General features: G+C 36.9%; 1 protein-coding gene across 2 annotated transcripts; it reads right to left on the bottom strand.

Annotated features, from left to right (window-relative positions):
* Positions 1 to 2,720: 2,720 nt before the first annotated feature.
* Positions 2,721 to 18,291, bottom strand: lbr (lamin B receptor). 2 transcript variants are annotated; one of them, XM_077220860.1, is made up of 14 exons: positions 18,138 to 18,291; positions 13,409 to 13,583; positions 12,890 to 13,081; positions 12,473 to 12,559; positions 8,630 to 8,807; positions 8,098 to 8,294; positions 6,326 to 6,380; positions 5,981 to 6,175; positions 5,346 to 5,449; positions 5,050 to 5,175; positions 4,791 to 4,959; positions 4,573 to 4,653; positions 4,361 to 4,483; positions 2,721 to 4,260 (listed from the first exon to the last, which is right to left on the bottom strand). In XM_077220860.1, exons 2-14 carry the CDS (start codon positions 13,571 to 13,573, stop codon positions 4,100 to 4,102), a joined length of 1,833 nt encoding a protein of 610 aa, XP_077076975.1. In that variant the 5' UTR covers positions 13,574 to 13,583; positions 18,138 to 18,291; the 3' UTR covers positions 2,721 to 4,099. The 2 variants fall into 2 exon arrangements, with proteins under 2 accessions (XP_077076975.1, XP_077076974.1); XM_077220859.1 differs by having other exon boundaries at positions 8,630 to 8,804; positions 12,467 to 12,559; positions 18,138 to 18,270.
* Positions 18,292 to 20,226: the final 1,935 nt, after the last annotated feature.

The raw sequence follows: 20,226 nt of genomic DNA, 5'->3' as shown, positions 1-20,226 counted from the left end.
ACAGTTTCTCAGTTTCTCGCGAGCATCATCAGTGTCACTCTCTTTTTCACGGCCCCAACGCTTTGAAAGAGGAGGGCTGGCTGGCCTCAGGAAACGCGCAAACCTCCAGAGATGTTATTATAGCAGTGTCTTTAAGTTTGACGTGTCTGCTCACCGAGATGATTTTATTGCGCGATAAAGACGAAAGCTCTTTCAAGGCCCGCCAACAGCAACACAATATGCAAGCCATCTGGAGCAGCATAATTATAATTTTCTCCAGCACCAAGCTGAGAACCGACGCACCACCTCTAGCCACCCAAAAAGAGGAGCAGTCAGAGCTGATAAAAAAAATGATTCTGATTAATAGGAATGTGTTAATGCTGAATCTGTTCGTTAACAATTATTCATTTCTGTATCAAGCAAACAAACAAAACAACACAAACAGCTAGAAAAATCAGAGTGCATTTCATGCTCGCTTTTACTGTGTTCGGGAAAAGGCTACACACGCATTCTTCTTTCAACCTCAGTGAATCCCTTCCCACCCTCAATCAGATGGATGTGTTGTTGCAAAATAAACCTGCATCTCAAATAGATTTTTCCACGCACTACAGCTCCGCACTCATGCTCTGTCACTGATGCCAAATAGTACCAAGACTGGACATATTCCTGTAATTTCCAGTGCTGTAATAAATTGCAAATGGAGTCAATCAACCGCAGCAGGCTGCAGACAAGAACTCTTGCTGAAGACAAACCACATATTACTAGAGGTCATGTACGTTCGCAGATTTATGTCCACCCCCAATGCCCAGACTCTGTTTAAAATGCTCATCTTTCTCTGAATGAGAGGAAACAATGGGTATTCTTCTATATCAGTCCCTGGCGAGTTATGATAAATGTACTCAGCTTGGAATGACACTATGAAACACAGTTGAGTGAATTTTTGAACGGACGCAGATTGGATTTCACATGATACAACAATATTTGACTTTGATCAAATAGTTGTTTATACAGTCCCAAAAATCATGTGTTTGAATATGCCAAACTCACAGGAAATTGTCTTTGGAAAGAAGAAAAGTCTAATTTGAAAGGGAGAAGCGCTTCACACAGATCCAGGCTAACAGATGTTGCCTGTAATAAAGCACAATTTAGCATGACACTAAAACCAATTAGTTTTCTAATGTGCACGTTCATGGGTACTTCATTTGTTGCGCATTGGCCAAGGAATGAAATGGTTTCATGCATCAGTCACTTTGTCATTTCCCTTGATGAGGGAAGTGATACTCTGACACTAGATCCTTCACCCCAGGAGCCTAAAATAAGCATTCTTATGCCAGCTGACCTATCACAGAGCAAACCTTACATTAATTGTACTTCACATTGCTGACATCTAGTGCTAGGCTGTAGCTATTGCATAAGAATATCACGGATGAGTCTTAGGGCTTGTGCCAATACCCACAATTGCAGTCTTGGTGGTCACTTGAGAGCGCGAGCACGAAACAGAAAGTAAGTGTGCAGGACTTCTGAGGCTACATCCTTCGAAGGCCGTGAAGGTCAGACAGAGTATTGTTAAATGGGATGGCCGGAGGACTGTTCTTGTTGCCTAGCAACTGTGACAGCTGCCGTAGGTGAGTGGCAGGAACGTTTGTACTGGACTTTTTTGAAAGTTATATTAAACTCTCTGAAAACAAAACAGGGTTCACAATCTGTACATATTTCTGTATATAAATAAAGAGTATAAACTATATATAATTGCAACTTACTTAGATATAAGTAAACACTTGAACTGCTTTAAAAAATATAAATATGTGTGTCATTAGATATTTGAGTAAGCTGAAACCCAATTTCTTATGTTTAAAGTGTAAAAGTGTAATTCTGCAATGTCGTCGTCGCTGCCACGCACTGAATTCTGGGGTAGGCAAGGCTACGAAGGATCCATCTGTTCTATCCTTCTTTGCACTGGAAACGAAAGTCCCTAGCTTGTGAATCAGTATATCGTGGCCATTGGAAAGCAGGGGCGCCACTGGCAATTTTGGGCCCTATGAAAGAATATTGATCTCTGAAGTGTGTGTGCCCTTAGAATCGTCCTCACTTTCACTACCTTAGCGGCGCCCCTGCTGGTAAGGACAGTAAAGGACGCTGGCTCACATTAGCCCCTTACACACAGCGCGTTGATCCTGGGAAATTGCCAGAACACCTTCTGTGTGAACGCAAACACGACCCGGGATTGATGCCGGGTCGGGGACCTAGTAACATTGCCGTGTTCAGTCCCGGAACGCGCGCTTTGTGAACAAAAGCCGTAATCAATGCCGTGTCGTAATGATGACGCTGAAGCCGGGATCGTTCGCTAGCATGAAACGGTGCGTAATCCGCTAAATTATGATCGAATCAGGGAAAAAAATGCACAAGCGTGGTTTCTCCAGAGAAATCGCAGCTCATAAGCAAACTATAGACGCTGCTGAGACATTACATGTCACGTGTCTTTAAGGGATTTTTAAGGCTTGTGTGTGAACACACTCTCTGATTCCGGAAATTCACTGGCAGTGTGAATGAACCAAAATCAAATCTCAGGTCACTTTATCCGTGTATTTTCCGGAAACTCTGTGTGAAAGGGGCTCAAGTGTGCTATTTTTAAACTAAAATGAGAAAGTAGCTATGCTGTACTTTGTCTACTTTTTGTGTACTTCTCAGAAATAGGCTACACTTAAAATTACACTATATGAAATTTACAAATAGTCTAAAAATATGGAAAAGAAATAGAACATTTAATATATTTTGTGACAACGAGATACATTTCTTTTGATAACACATTTATCAGTTACAATTCATTTGACCAGAGTGGAGTAATTGACAGGAAAAAAGTGGAATAAAAAGAGGATGGTAAAAGATAGACTAACAACAACAGTACGAAACAAATCAGACTCAACAGTCTAATGCAACTCGAAATATCTACAAAACATCTATTAACCTATAAGAAAAAAAATATAATTCTGTCATCTGTACATTTCATTCTGCAGCAAGACATGGCAGTCTGTTTGTCTTGAGTGATTTAATTAATAATGGGTATTAAAAATGGCATTTTTTTACAGAAATCGAAGGTCAGATAAACAAATTTTAACAAAAATGAACATTCTAAAATGTAACCAGATAAATAACATTGTACAATGCTTCTTTTCACTGCGATTAAGTTACAGCTCATCTTAGTTTTAAAACACTTAAAACTTTCATAAGGACAATTATGCCCACAAGTGATATACAAGTTGCATAAAACATATGCAAAAGTAATAAGTTAAGAAAAGCCTTACATAACACATTCACAGTTGAGCATTGTCATTTTAAATGAAAACCTTAATAAAAATGTAAAGTTACGCTACCTTGTACAAGATTGAAGTTCAAAGCTCAAAGTTTTAGTTCACAGCACACAATTAAGAATTTAAAAAAGATACTGGGACACCTCACATAGTGCCTAAAAACCAGTATTTTAAAAACAAAAAAATTAAAACAAAATGCAAATTTTTACAGGAAATTCTGAGGTAGCAAAGCCAAATTTTGTGAACTTTGGATAAAAGAAAGTCTTTTAGCATAGTGCATAATGCCTAAAATGCAAACCAAAACTAAATGTTTGTATTAAATATGTACAGAAATTAAGAAAATATAGTTGTATTGTATTTTTCTTCACAAATTGCTGGTCCTGAGAAAGAACATTACACCTTTCCTTACTATACATATTAAAAAAAAATCCCATCATACACAATATACAAAAGCATTACACAAATTGTAATTACAAAAAGTCAATGGTAAATAGCCAAGCAGATACTTTGTGTATGTGTACATAAGATGAGATGGCAAGTTACGGATTATGCAAAACAAGAAAAAAAAAGCACATCTGTACAACAATATACATTTTTAAGAAATCAAGCTCTGAAAACTGAAGCAGGGTCCACAATCCGTGAACATTTTGTGACAAGGCAGAAAATTTGGTTTAAATTTGGTGCTCAAATGCGAAAAAAGTCAAATATTTAAAAAAGACAGCAAGCTGCTAACGACTCATTCCCAGTCTGATGTTCAATGTCATCCTGAGGAAAGTTTTATTTGCCCCGAGTGTCCATAACAATTTGAGTTCTCAGTATATCCAAGGGAAAATGCGGTACGGGACAGCTTTGCAGTACTCTTCCCACGCAGAGCCATACTTTTTCCTGCACTGCCGCTCATCCCGTGCATTACGGTGCACCAGCAGAGCGATCAAGTAGATCAGGTAAAAGTACGGGATCAAATGGTTGAATCCTAAAGGAAAAGTCACGGATAAAATGGTGGAATTGAGTTAAAACAGACTGATAAATCAGCTTAATTTCATCAAAAAGGTGAACGGAGTCCTAATACTTACCACATGGTAGAGACCAGGCCAAACCCATGATGATATCACCAAGGTAATTAGGATGACGGACGAACCCCCAGAGACCAGACACAATAAGACTGTTTCCAGTTGCAGTAGAAATAGTTTTCAGGTCTAATAAGATAAAGATAAAACTATTTTAGACCAAACAGTCTTAACATTTTATGTTTATTCTTTTGTTTTATCCATTTTAAAACACTTACGAGACACTGCCGGGTCAGAAGGGTTTTTCCTGAAGGCAAATTTCTGAGAGTTGGCTTTCCGGAAAATGTAGTATCCAACTCCTGATGGAGAAGTTAAAAGACTCAAATTTAAAGTCTGAACATATCAATATCCTGTTCTTATTGGCTGAATAAGCATCTAAATGTACTTTATGGTGTAGCTAAAGAAAAAATAGTGGGAAAATGTGTCAGAAACTGACCATTCATAGTGATGAGGGTAACAATCCAGAAAACAGAGAGTTCATTGGGGTGGCTGACTAGATAGTACGCTTGACAGGTGAATGTAAAGGGAACAAAAGCCAGATCTCCAAACGTCAACATAAATCCGAAACCATCATAGACTATATCCATCATGGTCAGAAGTTTCTCCTGAAACACGGAGTGATTTAATTCGAATCAGTTCATGGCTTCCACAATGCACTAAGAAAAATGTATGTTTGTTTTGGAAAACCCTTGTACCTCATGCCAAAAACCATCAACAACCCACAGGAGCTGGAAGATGTTGACCAGGAGCATCGCTGGAGAGGGATTCTCGAGATTCTGGAGCTTCATTTCAGCGAGCAACATCGCAAAGTTAATCAATACCTGTGGAAACAAGCAATGATTATGTTTCTTCTTTAACTGGTTAAAAAAGTACACTTTAATAAAGAAAGAAAAGTTAAGGAATCACAAGAAATCTGAGTGTTACTGACTTCATCTGGCAAATTGCAAAATTTTGACCACAAGAGGGAGCAAAAAACAATAACAATACTCACCCAACCCATCAGGCCTGGGCGCATTTCACAGAAGAACTTGATATCGAAGTTTTTGATGCGGGGATTTAACTCTCTGCCCATGAAGAAATCATAAATGATGTAACCTAGACAAATAAAAAGTATATTTTAAAAATATTTTAAATCTATTATCATATAAATCCTTTCTTGTGATCTCTATAAAATGATTTTTTTTGAAGTAGGACTGCAACTAACGATTATTATTTCGATTAAGTGATGAATTGGCTATAAAAAATAAAAAAGGCATTAATTTCCAACCCTTTATTCAAATACAGAACTGACAGTGCAAAAAATCAAGTGCAAAAAAATGGACTTACACAAAAAACATACACATACATATGCTTTACATCTGCCAAATATATAGGCTTTTTAAAAATAAAGTGCACAAAAATATGTATATTTTTGTTTAAAGGGACCTGAGCTGTCAGAACAATAAATCATTTATAAAAAATAAAGAAAAATACAAATCAGAAAACTTAATAGGATTTGTTTGAACATCAGAATTTGTTCTCTACACTACACTCGCACACACTCACAAACTTGTGTTTTGTTTTGTTTTTGTGTCAACAAAATAGGAAGTCAGTCAACGCAGCTTGATCTCACACTAGTGGTCTTACCAGAGTTTCCTCCAGGAGCGAGCTCGTCTTCAGACGCCCAGCGGGAGCGGACGAACAGATAGACGCTGAGAAGAGTGACGATGAGCAGGGCCGAAGTGCAGAACTGCAGGAAGTGAGCATGGATGTAGCTGAGATCCACCCCCTGGTACACGGCAACACCTACTACCACAGCCGTGAGGAGGAGTGCATAGAAACCTGACAGAGAACAGAATCTGAGATCGTCAAACAGCTTGCTCACAAATATAGAGTAGTGAAGATTTTACAACCAAACTTAAATAAGCTTCATTTTAGGGTTTTTCAATCAATGTCAAAACAACATTAAATGTATCAACATTGAAGACTGACCATTAATCCTATATTTCAAGGTTTTCCCGTTCTTGAGAGGCATTCCTTCAACGAGCTGTAGGGTGGAGAGATAGAGAGTCATGCAGGATTTACATGTGACCACTAATCTGTGATTATTAACTAAAACTACTAAAAGTTGTTTTTGTTCAATCAAATGTAGCTGAAATAAAATAAAATATTAGATGAAAAACTTTACTTAAAAATGTTGCCATGGCAATGAACTCAACTATTTTTAAAGTTTAAGTACTAAATTGACTAAAACTGAAATAAAAAATAAAGCTAAATAGAAATATATAAAAATTATAAAAATGACAAAAGCACATGCACAAAACGAATTCAACATTTTAATAAATATTATAATAGTATATAAATAATACAAAACAAATAACATTGGTATAGTGCTGTCATGTTTGATAAAAAACAAGCTTATTAATCTTAGTATTCTGCATCATACAAAGGATTTTCCTAATATTTCAATCATTATGACTAAAATCATGTTATGAGTAAATTTACAGTACATTTATGCATTTCGCCGACGCTTTTATCCCCAAATATTTTATATATTGCATAACCATGTAGTTAGGAATGTACATATATGAACATTTTGGCCGATACTGATAATTCTTTATTTGAAAGCTAATAACTGATATATTTCCGATAAATCTAAATCCAATTTTTTAAAATAATTTTTGAAAGCCTGATTACAAAAACAAAAGTCTCACCATTAAAAGCCATGTCCCAAGCATTTCAATATAAATCAAATATTTTAAAGTACAGTAGCCTAGTCTAAAAAATCTATTGCCTTACAAATAAATAAAACAATGCCTAAATAATGCGAACAAGTCATTGGACAACATTATCATCTTATTGGACCGATAAAGATAACATTAAAACCGAACATATATCGGCCGATGCTGATATGGGGGCCGATATATCGCGCACCCTACATTTAGTAAAGTGTTTATCCATAATCTAAATGAAAGGGACACAATCAAAAATGATTCATAATAGGGCTGCACGATTAATCGTATTTTAATCGCGATAACGATATCTGCCCCTCTCGATTAATTTTAAATAATTTTTTTTGACATTTGCGTCAAGTCAACACTAGCGTTGATGTTTGTAGTTGCCAGATATAAATTGCTTAAATCCCCCAAAAAAGAGCTTTTTTTTTTTTAACATGTTCTGCCCGGTGTTTTACTTAAGAGATGCATGTCTGTCCCTCACAGCCACGCTTTCATTCCCATTAAAAAGCAAACATGGCACAAGGACTGGGACGGTACTGATTTTTTCTAACTGCGGTTGAAAAGCAAGAAATTCCTGCGGTATGGCGGGCGGGTGTGGTTTTGAAAATTGATCAAAAAACGTTGGTGAGGATGGACGGCGCTCCCCAACTCACGAAAGATCAGAGGTCATTGGTCATAACATTACAAAAGTCAGAAATGCGGGTTTAGAATGTTAAATTATTGCTAGGCAATCAGGTCTTTTTTGTTTAATAAAAACCCAGAATCATCTTGAAATAATCTGTTTAACCTCAAACTCAGGGAAAAGCACTGGAATTTTTAGATCCTATCATAATTACCCTTAAGCTGCTGGAAATGAAACCAGATGTTTTCCAGAGAGGCTCTTTATCGGCATGCCACCTCTAGTGATTAATCTAATTTAGCCTGCTTCACTGCAGCTAACAGGCAAAGCAGAAACAAGAGCCACAGAGTTATGTGGTCATGAGCCTAAACCCGGGTCACGAGGAGTCATGTGATTGGGGACCGTACCTTTCCGACAGGGAGCAGGGAGAGGAAGGCCTGGAAGAGAAGCCAGAGCAGGACGATGCCAAAGACCTGAGTGTCCCAGAGAGACTGAAGGGTAGGAAGCTCAAGAGGAAAGCTCTGGAGACTGGCATCCTTCTGCCCAGAGAGAATGAGCAGCGCCAACACAGCCAAGGGCAACAGAAACATCAGTAAGAACACACCTGAAAGAGAGGAGGAAAAGGGGCTGCTTTATTATAATCTTAACCAATGATTTATTTTAAATACGCCTGAAAATAGGGGGAAGTGCACAAAAATAATCAGAGAATTTCAGACAAGAATTAATTATTAATATTTACCTGTTTGCTTTACTGTGGACTTAATGTTTTAATTTTGTACTTATGTTAGTCATTTAGTTTCATGACATAATACTAGATAGATGTTGATAAAAAATGGTAAAAGACATTTTAAAATGCTCTGGTAAACATTTTGCCCCAAAGATGTGTGCTGCGAATTTCTACACAGTACAAAAGTACATTAAATCACTGACAAGACTCACCAACTCTTCCACCAAACTCCAGATCAGTTGTCTTGATGGCAGCAGGTGTTTTAGTTTGCGATAATGCCTCTGTCTCTTCCTTTTTCTCCATCTCTACTGCCTTGCCATCGCCCTGATCCTTCCTGCGCCGTAGATTGTAGCGTCCGCCTGCCTGGTTCTCTGATTCAGTCTCTGTCTTCTGCCGAACATTACAATGAGTCAAGACAGCATACTAAATGTGAACACTTTATTTACTGAACACAAAAGAATACAAACCAATTAAAAAACTAAATAATTTCACACCCATAAAAACAGAAACAGACGGCTGTTCAAAAGTTTAGGATTAGTAAAAGAAATTAATACTTTTATTTTTATTTGATGCATGGCCAAAAGTGACAGTAAAGACATCTATGATACAAAAATGTTTCTATTTCAAACAAAAATATTAAGCAAGAAACACAACTGTTTTCAACATTGATAATAATAAGAATGATTATACTAGAATGATTTCTGAAGGATCATGTGCCACTGAAGACTGGAGAAATGGATGCTGAAAATTCAGCTTTGCCATCACAGGAATAAATAGCATTTTGAAATATATTAAAGGGGTCCTATTATGCTTTTTCAACTTTAGTTTGTGTGTAATATTCCTTTTTGAGAATAAAAAAGATCTGCAAGGTCACAAAGCTTAAAGTCCACCCCAATGGGACATATTTTATTTAACATTTAATTATTTAATCCACTTTTCAAGAACTACAATGAACGGCTCGTTTGGACTACAACACGATTTTCCGGGCTTTAAGAAGTCATAATGTTCCTCATTTAAATAATCCTCTCTGTCTTGAATAGGGGTGTCCCCGACTAAGGATTTTCATAGTCGAATCAGAATCGTCAAGTCTTCCCTATAGTCGACTAATAGTCGAATCGTGTGTGTGGGGTTAGGGAGGGGGCGGGGCTTTAACATTTTAAAGCCGCGATGTACTGAACATCACACAAATATATATAAAAAAATGTAGAAAAACATTTCGGATAAAAACAACTAAGAAATAACATAAATAACTGCAGAGAGGCCACACTGCAGACAGGATTTGCATTTCACATGCTAATCAAATTTAATCGGCTAAATTGCCTGTGCGAGCAGGGTCTAAGTACCTACAGAGCGCAACATATATGCACCGAAAAATAATCGACAATTAATTTACAGAATTAAATTAGAACAGAATGAACCTTTCTAAAAAAAACAACAACGAAATAAGTCTGAATCAAGTCACAAGATGCAGAACAAATGTGTGCAAAGTGCCTAAAGTGCAGGGGGACATATATTCAAAACACAAGCCACAAATAGTTAAATTAGATTACCCTGAGTGATCAATAAATTAAAAAATAAATAAAGATATTATTAAAATATCGAAAGTATAGCCAGAATGGTCAACTTTGTCTTTTTACCTGCAGAGACAACAATAAACGCTGACCTTGAGTGACAGTTTATCTAAACATGTTCACAGCATCCAAAAATCAAATTAGAAACGGCTGAAGTTTTTTTAAATCACTTTCACTCTGTCTGTGTTTCTGTGTCCGTTTGAGTCTTTTCAAATTGTGTGCGCGGATAAAATACATTCTAAAACGCTTAACATGAAAAACGTTTAACGGCTTAATGTCCTAAGACAGTTATATTAAAAGATCAAATTCTATACACACCTTATTAATAAAGCATACTGTATAGCCTACAGAAAAGCAGATGAGCCCAGAGTATGAACGCAACGCGTTTAATTAAACGCTAATTTTCCTCCTATTGAAAACCGTTTTTATAAAGAAAACGCTTTCTATAGGAGGATCACGTTGCATTCATATTCTGGGTTCATCTGCTTATCTGCACATTGTGTGGTTTCTTAATGAGGTAGCCTACTATACGTTAATTAAGCCATGTAAAAGTGCCCCAGCGTTTTAAAAGCTTTTTTCACATTAAACGTTTTAGAATGTCCAGAGGAAAACCAACTGACCTGCAGAAGTGCGATCATGGTTTTCCTGATGCTAAATACAGTCTGGGAAAATATCCTTTCTGATGGTGTGCATCCACTCTTTAGATTTTCTTATCCCAGACATTTTTAAAGATTTAAATCCCTGCCGCCAAAACGCTCCTTTATCGGTCACGTATCGAAAGTGAAACTTAAATCTGTCACGGGGTGTTTGGATTTATTCATGCACGCTAAAAAAAATTATTTAAAGCTTCTTCCTTTGCACATTTGTATTTACAGCATTATCATAATAGGCTCCTATATTAACGTATTGACAGAAAACCGATAGTTCTATGTGAAATCAGACATTGAGCACCCTTATAACCTCTGCGAAGATTCAACTGTGAGATTGGTAGTCGAATCAGGCTCCTCCTATCGATGCATCAAATCTTCGACTGTTCGGGGTCACCCCTAGTCTTGAATAAGCAAAAAAGCGGACGAGCTGCTGCTATGTCAAAGAGACGCTGTTTTTCCACAACTCATTTGTTTGACCTTCCTTAAGGCTGATGAATTAAGAGTGGTTAAAATGTATTTTATATTTATTTTGAACATTATAATCCTGATGTTTATCTGTGCACAGCACATTTTACAGAGAAAAGCTTCCAGAACCAAGATGCTGGCTACGCACATAAGCTTCTCCTGAAACGGTAGCAGTTTCCACTTTGTCGGGACAATCTGTTGTTTATAGATCACAACTTGTAAGTATGTCTTATCATTTGTAGTTGCATTTTCTATGAACAGTTCTAATTATAAGTTGTATGTTGCTACACTCGCCTGTTAGCCAACATTAGTGTTGATATAGTGTTGTTTACTATAGCTTTTGTAAGGCTGTTCTCCGCCCCTTAGGAAAATGAAACATGTTTTTGTGACCGATTACTGTTTGTATAACCAGTTTTCCGACATATATCATGATTAAATGGGGATAACATCGTATCTATAATTAATAAGTAAAACATACCACTCTGAAACATCCTGTGAAATCCGTGCTTGCAAAGTCCGTACAAGAAATCTGTTCTGCACTGTCCTCTTGTTAGTGTTTCGAAATTGCCGCCATCCTTTATATTTACACTAGAGAAAAACGCAGTTATGTAGGGGCGGGACATTTCCCGAACACGTGCTAAGCGTTGCCAAACACAACAACCTGGGCCAGCTAACCAACCACAGCACATTTCGTATTTCGGAGGGAGGGGCTTCATAGAAAACTACGCATTCGGGATAGACTGGGAAGAGAGGAGCAGTAATAATTTAAAATATGTGAAAAATAATGCGTTTTTTGAACTATCAAGCATGAAAACATATCCTAGTACACCCCAAAAACAAAATCAAGACTTTGTAAAAGGACATAATAGGACCCCTTTAAAACAGTTAAAATTGCAACAATAAATAACTGCAGCCCTGGTAAACACACAAAAGAATTCTTTCAAAAGCATTTTACAAACCCCAAACATGTGAACTGTAGTGTTTATGTGTTACGGCCCCTTAAAACCACTGCTTCCCAATTTGAAAAACTCTAGTGTGAATAAAATAAAAATATGTGCATCATGCTTTGACTCAATGTTTCAGTGGCAATCGATCTCACTGTCAGTCTAAGTCAAGAAATGTTACTATTTTGTGGCCGCACAACTGTAAGGGTAAAGCAGCTGGGTCATGCTTTGTAAAGCCCATTCAACTGTCCCCATGAGGAGAAACATGCTGAAAAGCGTGAGGGTATGATTAAACAGAAACCACTGTCAGCTTTAGCTTTGTGTGCACAACTAAATGGGCTCCTGTCACATATGAGAGGCACAACATGCATGCATCATGACATTCCAACCTTCACTAGACCAGTTTCTAACATATAGACCCATACCTCAATGATTGTGGAAGCTGTATTATCTGTATTATTTTCTTCTTTCTTCTCATTTTTGCTGTTGCTATTGTTCTCATGTTTCATCGGCTGAGAGAGATGACAGTCAAGCACACGTGAGGTGAACCCATGAGGAAAGACAAATAAGATAACAGCATTAAAAGGATTGGGTTAATGGCTCTGAATTAGATTAAACTCCTACACTTAAAATCAACGTAAGAATGCCATCATATTTCACAATTTTACAGTTTTTACTGTATTTCTTAAATGCATCCTGGTGAGAACAAAAGACTTCTTTGAAAAAGAGACTATAGAGAGTGTGTGAATCTGAACATCCTGGGTTAGACAAATCATGCAAAGAGAAAGAAAGAAATAAAACGAGCGTGTGTTTGTCTTGTCCTAACAAATGAGTGTCCTTACCATGGGTGTGAGTCGGACCTCCAGCACTTCTTTGAGTTTGTCCCTTTGCACTTGCACATCTGTGGTGCGAGAGGAAGATCGACGGGACGTCCTAGCAGGAGAACGGGAGCGACTACGACGTGGGCGTCCCGGTGAGCGAGAGCGGGATCTGGACCGAGAGCGTGTAGCACCCTGCTTAAATATGGCCATGCTCTGCAATAAAGAAAACAATATCCACAAGACACTGCAAGTTAAGTTCAGTTAAATCTCTATTTAACTGCTATTTTCAGAGGCATGGATTAGAACCTAGAAATTAATAAAGTTTTAGGATTTTGAAACCTTTGAAGAAATATTATGACATTATGAAACATTCTGCTCACTTTCTAGGTCACTAAAGTAATCACATAAGAAAATTTGTCTTTGATCACGTGAACTCATTTGTAAAGATGGTCATATGTTTTGGCTTTAACTGTAGCACAAGAAGCCATTTAAATCATTCTCAAATCAAGCTGGAGAACATGTCAGAGAGAGGTTTCATACCGTGATGTCAGATTCCTTCAGCTCCAGCTCAGTACCATCTTTGTAGATGACGGTGTAGAGCCGATTCTTGTTGTCGTAACTCAGTACCTTGACCTCATAATAAAGGTTACTGCCAGGCCAGCGGCCCATTACAGTATCTCCATTTTGAAACCTTGTAGCCGGCATTCTTGTTTACCTACAAAACAATTGACACAAGATAAAAGGTCTGCATCCCAACCAATTCACCATGTTTTTCCGCCCACAGGAATCGGATTAGTATGATAACATTGTGCATTCTTATGGCCTTTCCAGTTTAACGAACTACTAAACAACATAACAATCTGGAAATTACATACTAGAAACTAAATGCATCAACACTGACTTAATGATAGTATTATGCAGCAGTGCAGTCCTTAAAGATGAAGTCAAGTGTGTAATTTCTGTGCCAATAGAATCACCAAACTGATTTTTCAACTGGTTTAAGCCAAGCGTGCCGCACAAGCGCTGAAAAGTGAAGCCAAAGGGTTTCGATCGCCCCCCGGTGACCGGTCCTAGTATAGCCCATGTTATTCAACGGGACGTGAGACCAACTGAACAATTCAATTACACTTCACATATCTTTTTCCAAAGATAGTTTTGTCATTTACTGTAGTTTTTATCACGCTGATGTAATTTCAAGTGTTTGTTTTTAAAATAAGTTTGTTTTTAGTTAGTTATTTAACGCTATAAAAACGGCGCTGTGACGTAAATGATTGACAGCTGTGTTCTCTGAGCAAAGTAGTCACTGAAGCAACAACAGACTTTTTTCCGGGATCTTTGGATGACTGAGGAGATTGGAGCTTTAAAGTGAATATCTAAATTTCTATAATTAATTATTTCACACCGACATGGGTTGCTCTGCAGTAGAGGCGTGTGCTTGTGATTGATTCAGCGAGAGTGAGGGCGGGACGTTGATTTCGCGGCTTTACTTCCTGCTCACTACTGCGCATGTCTGGTCTCGAAATCGCAACTGCGCAGACTCAAGTCCCAAGATGTCAGCGCCATATCGAGACAAAGACGGCTTCACTTCTCGCCAATGGAAGAGAGCGAAGGGGCGTCGTCCATCTTTTTTTACAGTCTATGGTTTAAGCACGTCTTACAAGACCTAAGGAACTACAGATGGTAAAACAAAGTTTTGATTAGGGCTGCAACAACTAATCGATAAAATCGATTATAATCGATTATGAAAATCGTTGTCAACGAATGTCATTATCGATTAGTTGGTCTGCTTACGTCACGGGGAGCGTTTACTGGTACGCACACACACGCAAGGTCTCTCCCTCAGGCGCTCTGCCGAGCGCGCGCGCTACACGGTTTGGAGCAGTCTCTGTCTCGCATGCGCTTTCTAGATTTCGGGAGTTTGAACTAATTCGCGGGCATCAGCGAGCCGCAATCAATATGCGGGAGACTCCCGGGACTTCCGGGATGTCTGTATTTTGTCTCGAGCATCAGGTTGTGCAATCAGTTCGCTCCCAACGTAAGTGATGGATTAAAATAGCGCTACCGCAGAAATAGGTTAAATTAAAACGGTGTTTACAAAGTGAAGCATTAAATACAAAGGCAGTTAATAACAGCAGCAGTAAAATATTGTTTTTTAGTCACTGTACTCAGTGGTTTTCAGCGAATGCTTGTGCACTAATGCATAATTTCTCCTGTCCTTTACTCAAGCCTGTTAGCTTGCTGGGTAACGTTACCTCCATTCCGTTCTCTTTTTATAGCATTTGTCTACTAAGTTTTAATTGTTTTTCAAACGCGATCTACTGCGGCTCTACATTCACACAATTGTTTTCAGTCGTTCTATATTTATTTAATCAATTTATCCTTATATTATATTATTTTCTATATTATATATATAATATAGGCCTATATTATATTCTTTATCCTTATATTCCTTATATATAATTAATTTTAAATAAAAATTAAATGAATTATATATTTTAGATGTTTTTAGGTTGTTTTTAGTTCAGATATTCACATCTGAACAACATGTCTGTGTAAATTTGTTTTAACAAAAATTTTGTTAAAACATAATATGTTGGATATCATTTTTTTAACAATAATCATGTTTGTCAACTTGCCATCAGCAATTATCATTAAAAACAATGCAAATATTGATATTAGTAAAACTCAATGTGTGGCTTTTGCACTTTTTAAAGTACACTTTTACACATAAATACCCTGATTTACGGTTTTATTTAGTTATAATAAAAAAAAAATCTAATTTAATTTCTATCCGATTAATCGATTAATCGAAAAAATAATCGTCCGATTAATCGATTATCAAAATAATCGTTAGTTGCAGCCCTAGTTTTGATGTAAACAAAGTGCCACAATGAATAGCTTACTTACAGTTGTCTCTGCATATTAGGCTGGGATTTACATGGGAAAAGCACACATCACATCACCTTAAAAAAACACAATGCACATGAGCATGTGTGCTTCAAAACAAACTAACAATCTAAATTCTTTCTAGACCTAAAGATTCTGTGTGAATATTTCAGACATGTTCAATGGTAAACCCATGAGGGAAACACCAGAGTAGCTGCATGTGGCCTGATGACAATGAAGCGGTGATGTCAGCTGCCATCTCAGAAGTGCTGATGGGCCTGAATTACACATCCACACTGTACTCTGTGCACCCGCACTATTGTTGAGCTCTCAATGGCCTTTATGAGAGGGATTCTACTATCACACAGGTAACAAGCTAACCAAAGAGATGACTTTTACTATCCAGCCACAAAAACAATCCATAAAGAAAGACCCATAGTAATTACTAGTAATAGAATTGTTTATACACATTCACACTTTTCTACTCAACCGGTTCTTTAATTTTGTATCTACAGATAATTTGGCCCATTTGGTGGATCTCTAAGCAGGAATAGTGTCCAAAAACAACATTACACAGTACATTCCAACAAAACAAAACTGTTTTGTCTGCATTATTACTTAACTTTTTAGACATTCATTCTCAAATGAAATAGTATTCAAGCTTAAAAACGGCAAAACAAGATTTAAAAAAAATAGAACAAGTGTGCAACTATTTTTACTGCAATACACTTTGCATAAATAATATATTAATATATAATAAATAAATAAATTATAATAATGTATTCATAATGCAGATTTTTTTCATTGTTGCAGTCTAACGATTATGCTTTATTATTATTATCATCAAATTATATATTTAAACTGTAAAAAAAAACTATCACTTCACCACTGGAAGACAGTAATGCTTGGTGCTGATTAAAAATAATAATAATAGAGGTTTAGAAATCCTTGCAAAGAAATTTTGTTGTGATGACCAAACACCACCATAACATGAAGCAGTTTTCTTACCACCAACACTAATGATTTTAACACTTAAGCAAGGCCAGAAACATATGTGCGAGTAAAAATTCCACTCACACATATAGAACCATAGGCTATTTAGCAGAGTCAAGCAGGCACACTCCATTATAGGAAACACCCAAAAATTCTTATTAAAACCACATGAAAAGTACAGCACATATAAGCATAAGTCATCTATCCTAAACCATCTAATCCCATGAACACATTCCAGACATTCTTGAACCAGAAAACACTGACACACACCCAACAGAGTTGAAGTCCAGCACTGCAGAAATCCCATGTGCTTCCAGAGTTAAAGTTAAACTACAGAGCAAAAGATTTAAACTGTGTGAATGTGAGTGGGCGGGGTCTTTTGCCTTTTGTTACGCAAATGTAATGGCACAAGAGGACACACGCGCGCTTTACTATCACTGCCAGCGGCTATTCAAATTAAAATTTACCACAGAAAATCTGACTTGTTTAACTCAACAGTATGCCAGACACTGAGCACATTTGTAAAATTTTAATTGCACATTTACAGACCAACGAAATAACTTAGCTTTGGCGGACTGAACATACATCCTGAAATATTTAGCCTAATACAAAAAAGTCAGTAAAATACATTTATATTGTGTGTGTATACTTTGCGTTTTCCATGTGATACGGAGACACACAGAGCATCCAGGTGCTGTTCCTTTAACACAGCAAAAGAATGACAGGAATGGAGGGAAAACGTCATGTATTCAAACCATTGTCAGTCCGCATGCGAGAGGCTCATAACACAGCAACATTAAATCATTATTAATAAACAACGAGCACAGAAACCAACTGTTATAATGAGCGAGTGGTTTGTTTAACACATATTCACTACCAAACTACAGCCAAAAGACCAGTAAAAGTGGTTCTTTAGCGCAAAAGAGTGGAATGACTCACTTGCACTTTTGTGCACATACAAGATAATGAAACCGAAAGGTCCAATATGAAGTAAGACATTAACTTAAACAGATATTAAAAAAGAATGCAGAATTTAATTGTGGAGATAAAACATACGAGTTGTGTGGACGACAATAAATGCGCGCCGTGCCCAAGTTTCCTGTGTAACGAGCCGGCTGGAAATCGAGTTATCATTCAAATCCAACACCAAAACAATGATAAACAGCTTTATTCACTTAGATAAACAGTATAAGTGTTTGGTACATTATATGCAGAAAGTAGTGAATGTTAAAAGCAATATATTAATGTTTAACGTTACCTCATAAAGCAAGAGTTTTGCGGGCGGACCGAGCGCTGATCAAGTTCTGTACCGTTAACTACGCAGTCACAATAAAGGCATTTCCAGACAAAAACATTAAACATGCAAAGTGAATTCATTAAGATGTCTTACCTGCAATCGATCTTAATCTCCTAATATTAACTAAAGCGTATCCACAGAACTTAATAAAATAAAGAATATTGTTTTAAAAACTGTCCCCCGCTTTGAATACGTTCCTCCCTCCGTGACCGCTCAACCTACCAGCGTCCTTGAGGGCGGGAAACTCTCTGATTGGCTGTCGAGTCCTGTTTTTAAATTCATGAATTTTCTGATTGGACGGCGGAGAGGTTTGCGTGAGCGTTGATTGGAGACGAGCCATTTGAGTTCGAAAGGTTTTACAAAATGGAGTCTTGTCTTGCGAGACAGATCCATAGACATCATATAGATGTATGATGTTTATGGCCAGATCAGTGAGATACAGGATGGACAACCGACGTCATAGGTTGTGCTTCTACCACGAAAGGTTTATTGTAAATGTTAAATAAATATACTTAATTAACATAATGTTTATTTAACTGGAGTTGACGTTAAAAACGGGAATTTTTCAGATGTTCGCGTTGGATGGTTATGCTTTGAAATACATAAACCAACAACTAAAACGATACGTCTTATATAACCTGTTGGATTTTGGATGTTTTCTGTTTTTAATTTTATTTTCAGATTTATAATGTTCATAAATGCTTTTAATCTTCAACTTCTGGTTTATCATGTTGATTGAAAGGTATTTCTATATTAAAATACAGAACCTTGTTTTGCCGTTATGGTATATTAAGCTAAGTTAACTTAAGTTACTTGTAACGTTATCTTTGTCAATAGCAAATGTGGTTGCCTAACGTTAAGTTACCTTAGAAAACAAAACTAAATAAGATGATCACTATAAAGTTTAGCGTGAAAACCACAGACGATTACATTTTAAAGTAATATATGGGTCAATAACGGATAAGGATTTAAAATGTGAAAAAAAAAAAACTGGCAAAAAAATTCGAATTTTAGAACTTTCTATACTTATTAGACTGTTGTGTATGTAATGCAATGACATGTACACATTTCAAGAATTTAATTAACCTTTTTTTGGTGAATCAGATCTTTTCCCCCATGAAAATGTCATTCCTGGGTAACAATGAATTTTTAAATTTATAACATTTCTACCATTGTTGGTATATACAATGTATATGCCAACTGATAGCCTACTGATATTCATAATTGGAATAGCCTACTGATATTGTTAATTGGAGCTCAACAAACAATTAGTGCTCGGAAAACTACATTTTAATCACAATATAATATAATCAATTTGGGATTTTATATAGACATGGGTTCATTTTGGGAATGAACCAATTCCCCCCCCCCCCCCCCCCCCCCCAAAAAGCTGGAAAATGTTTAAATATGTTTTCCAATAACGTAAACAAAACTTGTTTTATACTTAACTCAACAAAATACAGAATTGTGTAATCTAACACACAATTATGGGTTAAATTAATTTGCATGATTTAAAAAGGCCTACTTAGCTTTCAGCCTACAATTTTTAATCATGTGAACTTATAACTTCGTAGGGCAACTAACATTGTGAAGTTATGAGTAATATAAATCTTATATTGAATGTAATTTCTATAAATGACTACATAATATGATTCCAATATCTTTTTTTTTTACAATAAACTGCTTAATTTAGAAAAATAATCAGTTTGCAGTCTTATTGACCAATCAAACGTGTTCATCACAAACCAGCTTTTCTTAGGTTATGCTGAAGAGTAGGTGCACAGCAGATATAGTCTCACTCAGTTTCCGTTTTTGCAAAGTTGCACTGCTACATATGACTTCGGGTGAACTGTAGCATTGCCTTTACATGCTCAGTCCTGGAGCTGTCTCGATTTGTGCATATTAGTGCTTGAACAGCCAGTAGCTGCTTTCTGGGCTGGTAAGATTGCACTGGAGCTGTGTTTAAGAGGAGTATGTTGTTCTAGTACGATTCGCTGAACTCATCTTTAGTCGCAGTTTTAGTTCAGTCCTGCCTTCTTCCTGTTTGTCACAACGGAACAGTGCAGCAGCAAACAGAAAAGCAGCATTTGCCTTTGATGAGGTGTGAAAGTTGAAGTTATGTCATGTTAAATAAGGTGCAAATGAGTAAGAAAGTCAAATAGGCTTTCGAATCTTACAAAGA

The sequence above is a fragment of the Siphateles boraxobius genome, unplaced genomic scaffold (genome assembly GCF_051911475.1).
Source record: "Siphateles boraxobius isolate OS27281-9 unplaced genomic scaffold, OSU_SipBor_1 8, whole genome shotgun sequence".
Lineage (NCBI taxonomy): Eukaryota > Metazoa > Chordata > Actinopteri > Cypriniformes > Leuciscidae > Siphateles > Siphateles boraxobius.
Note: the sequence above shows the minus strand (reverse complement) of the source record. Positions and strands in the feature narration are given on the sequence as shown.

Coding starts and splice junctions, on each gene's coding strand:
- lbr (XM_077220859.1), bottom strand. CDS start 13,573: ATGCCGGCTACAAGGTTTCAAAATGGAGATACTGTAATGGGCCGCTGG. Junction 8,295..8,629: donor GGAGTTTGGTGGAAGAGTTG/GTGAGTCTTGTC, acceptor CCTCTCTTTCAG/GTGTGTTCTTACTGATGTTT. Junction 4,484..4,572: donor TTCTGACCCGGCAGTGTCTC/GTAAGTGTTTTA, acceptor TTATCTTATTAG/ACCTGAAAACTATTTCTACT.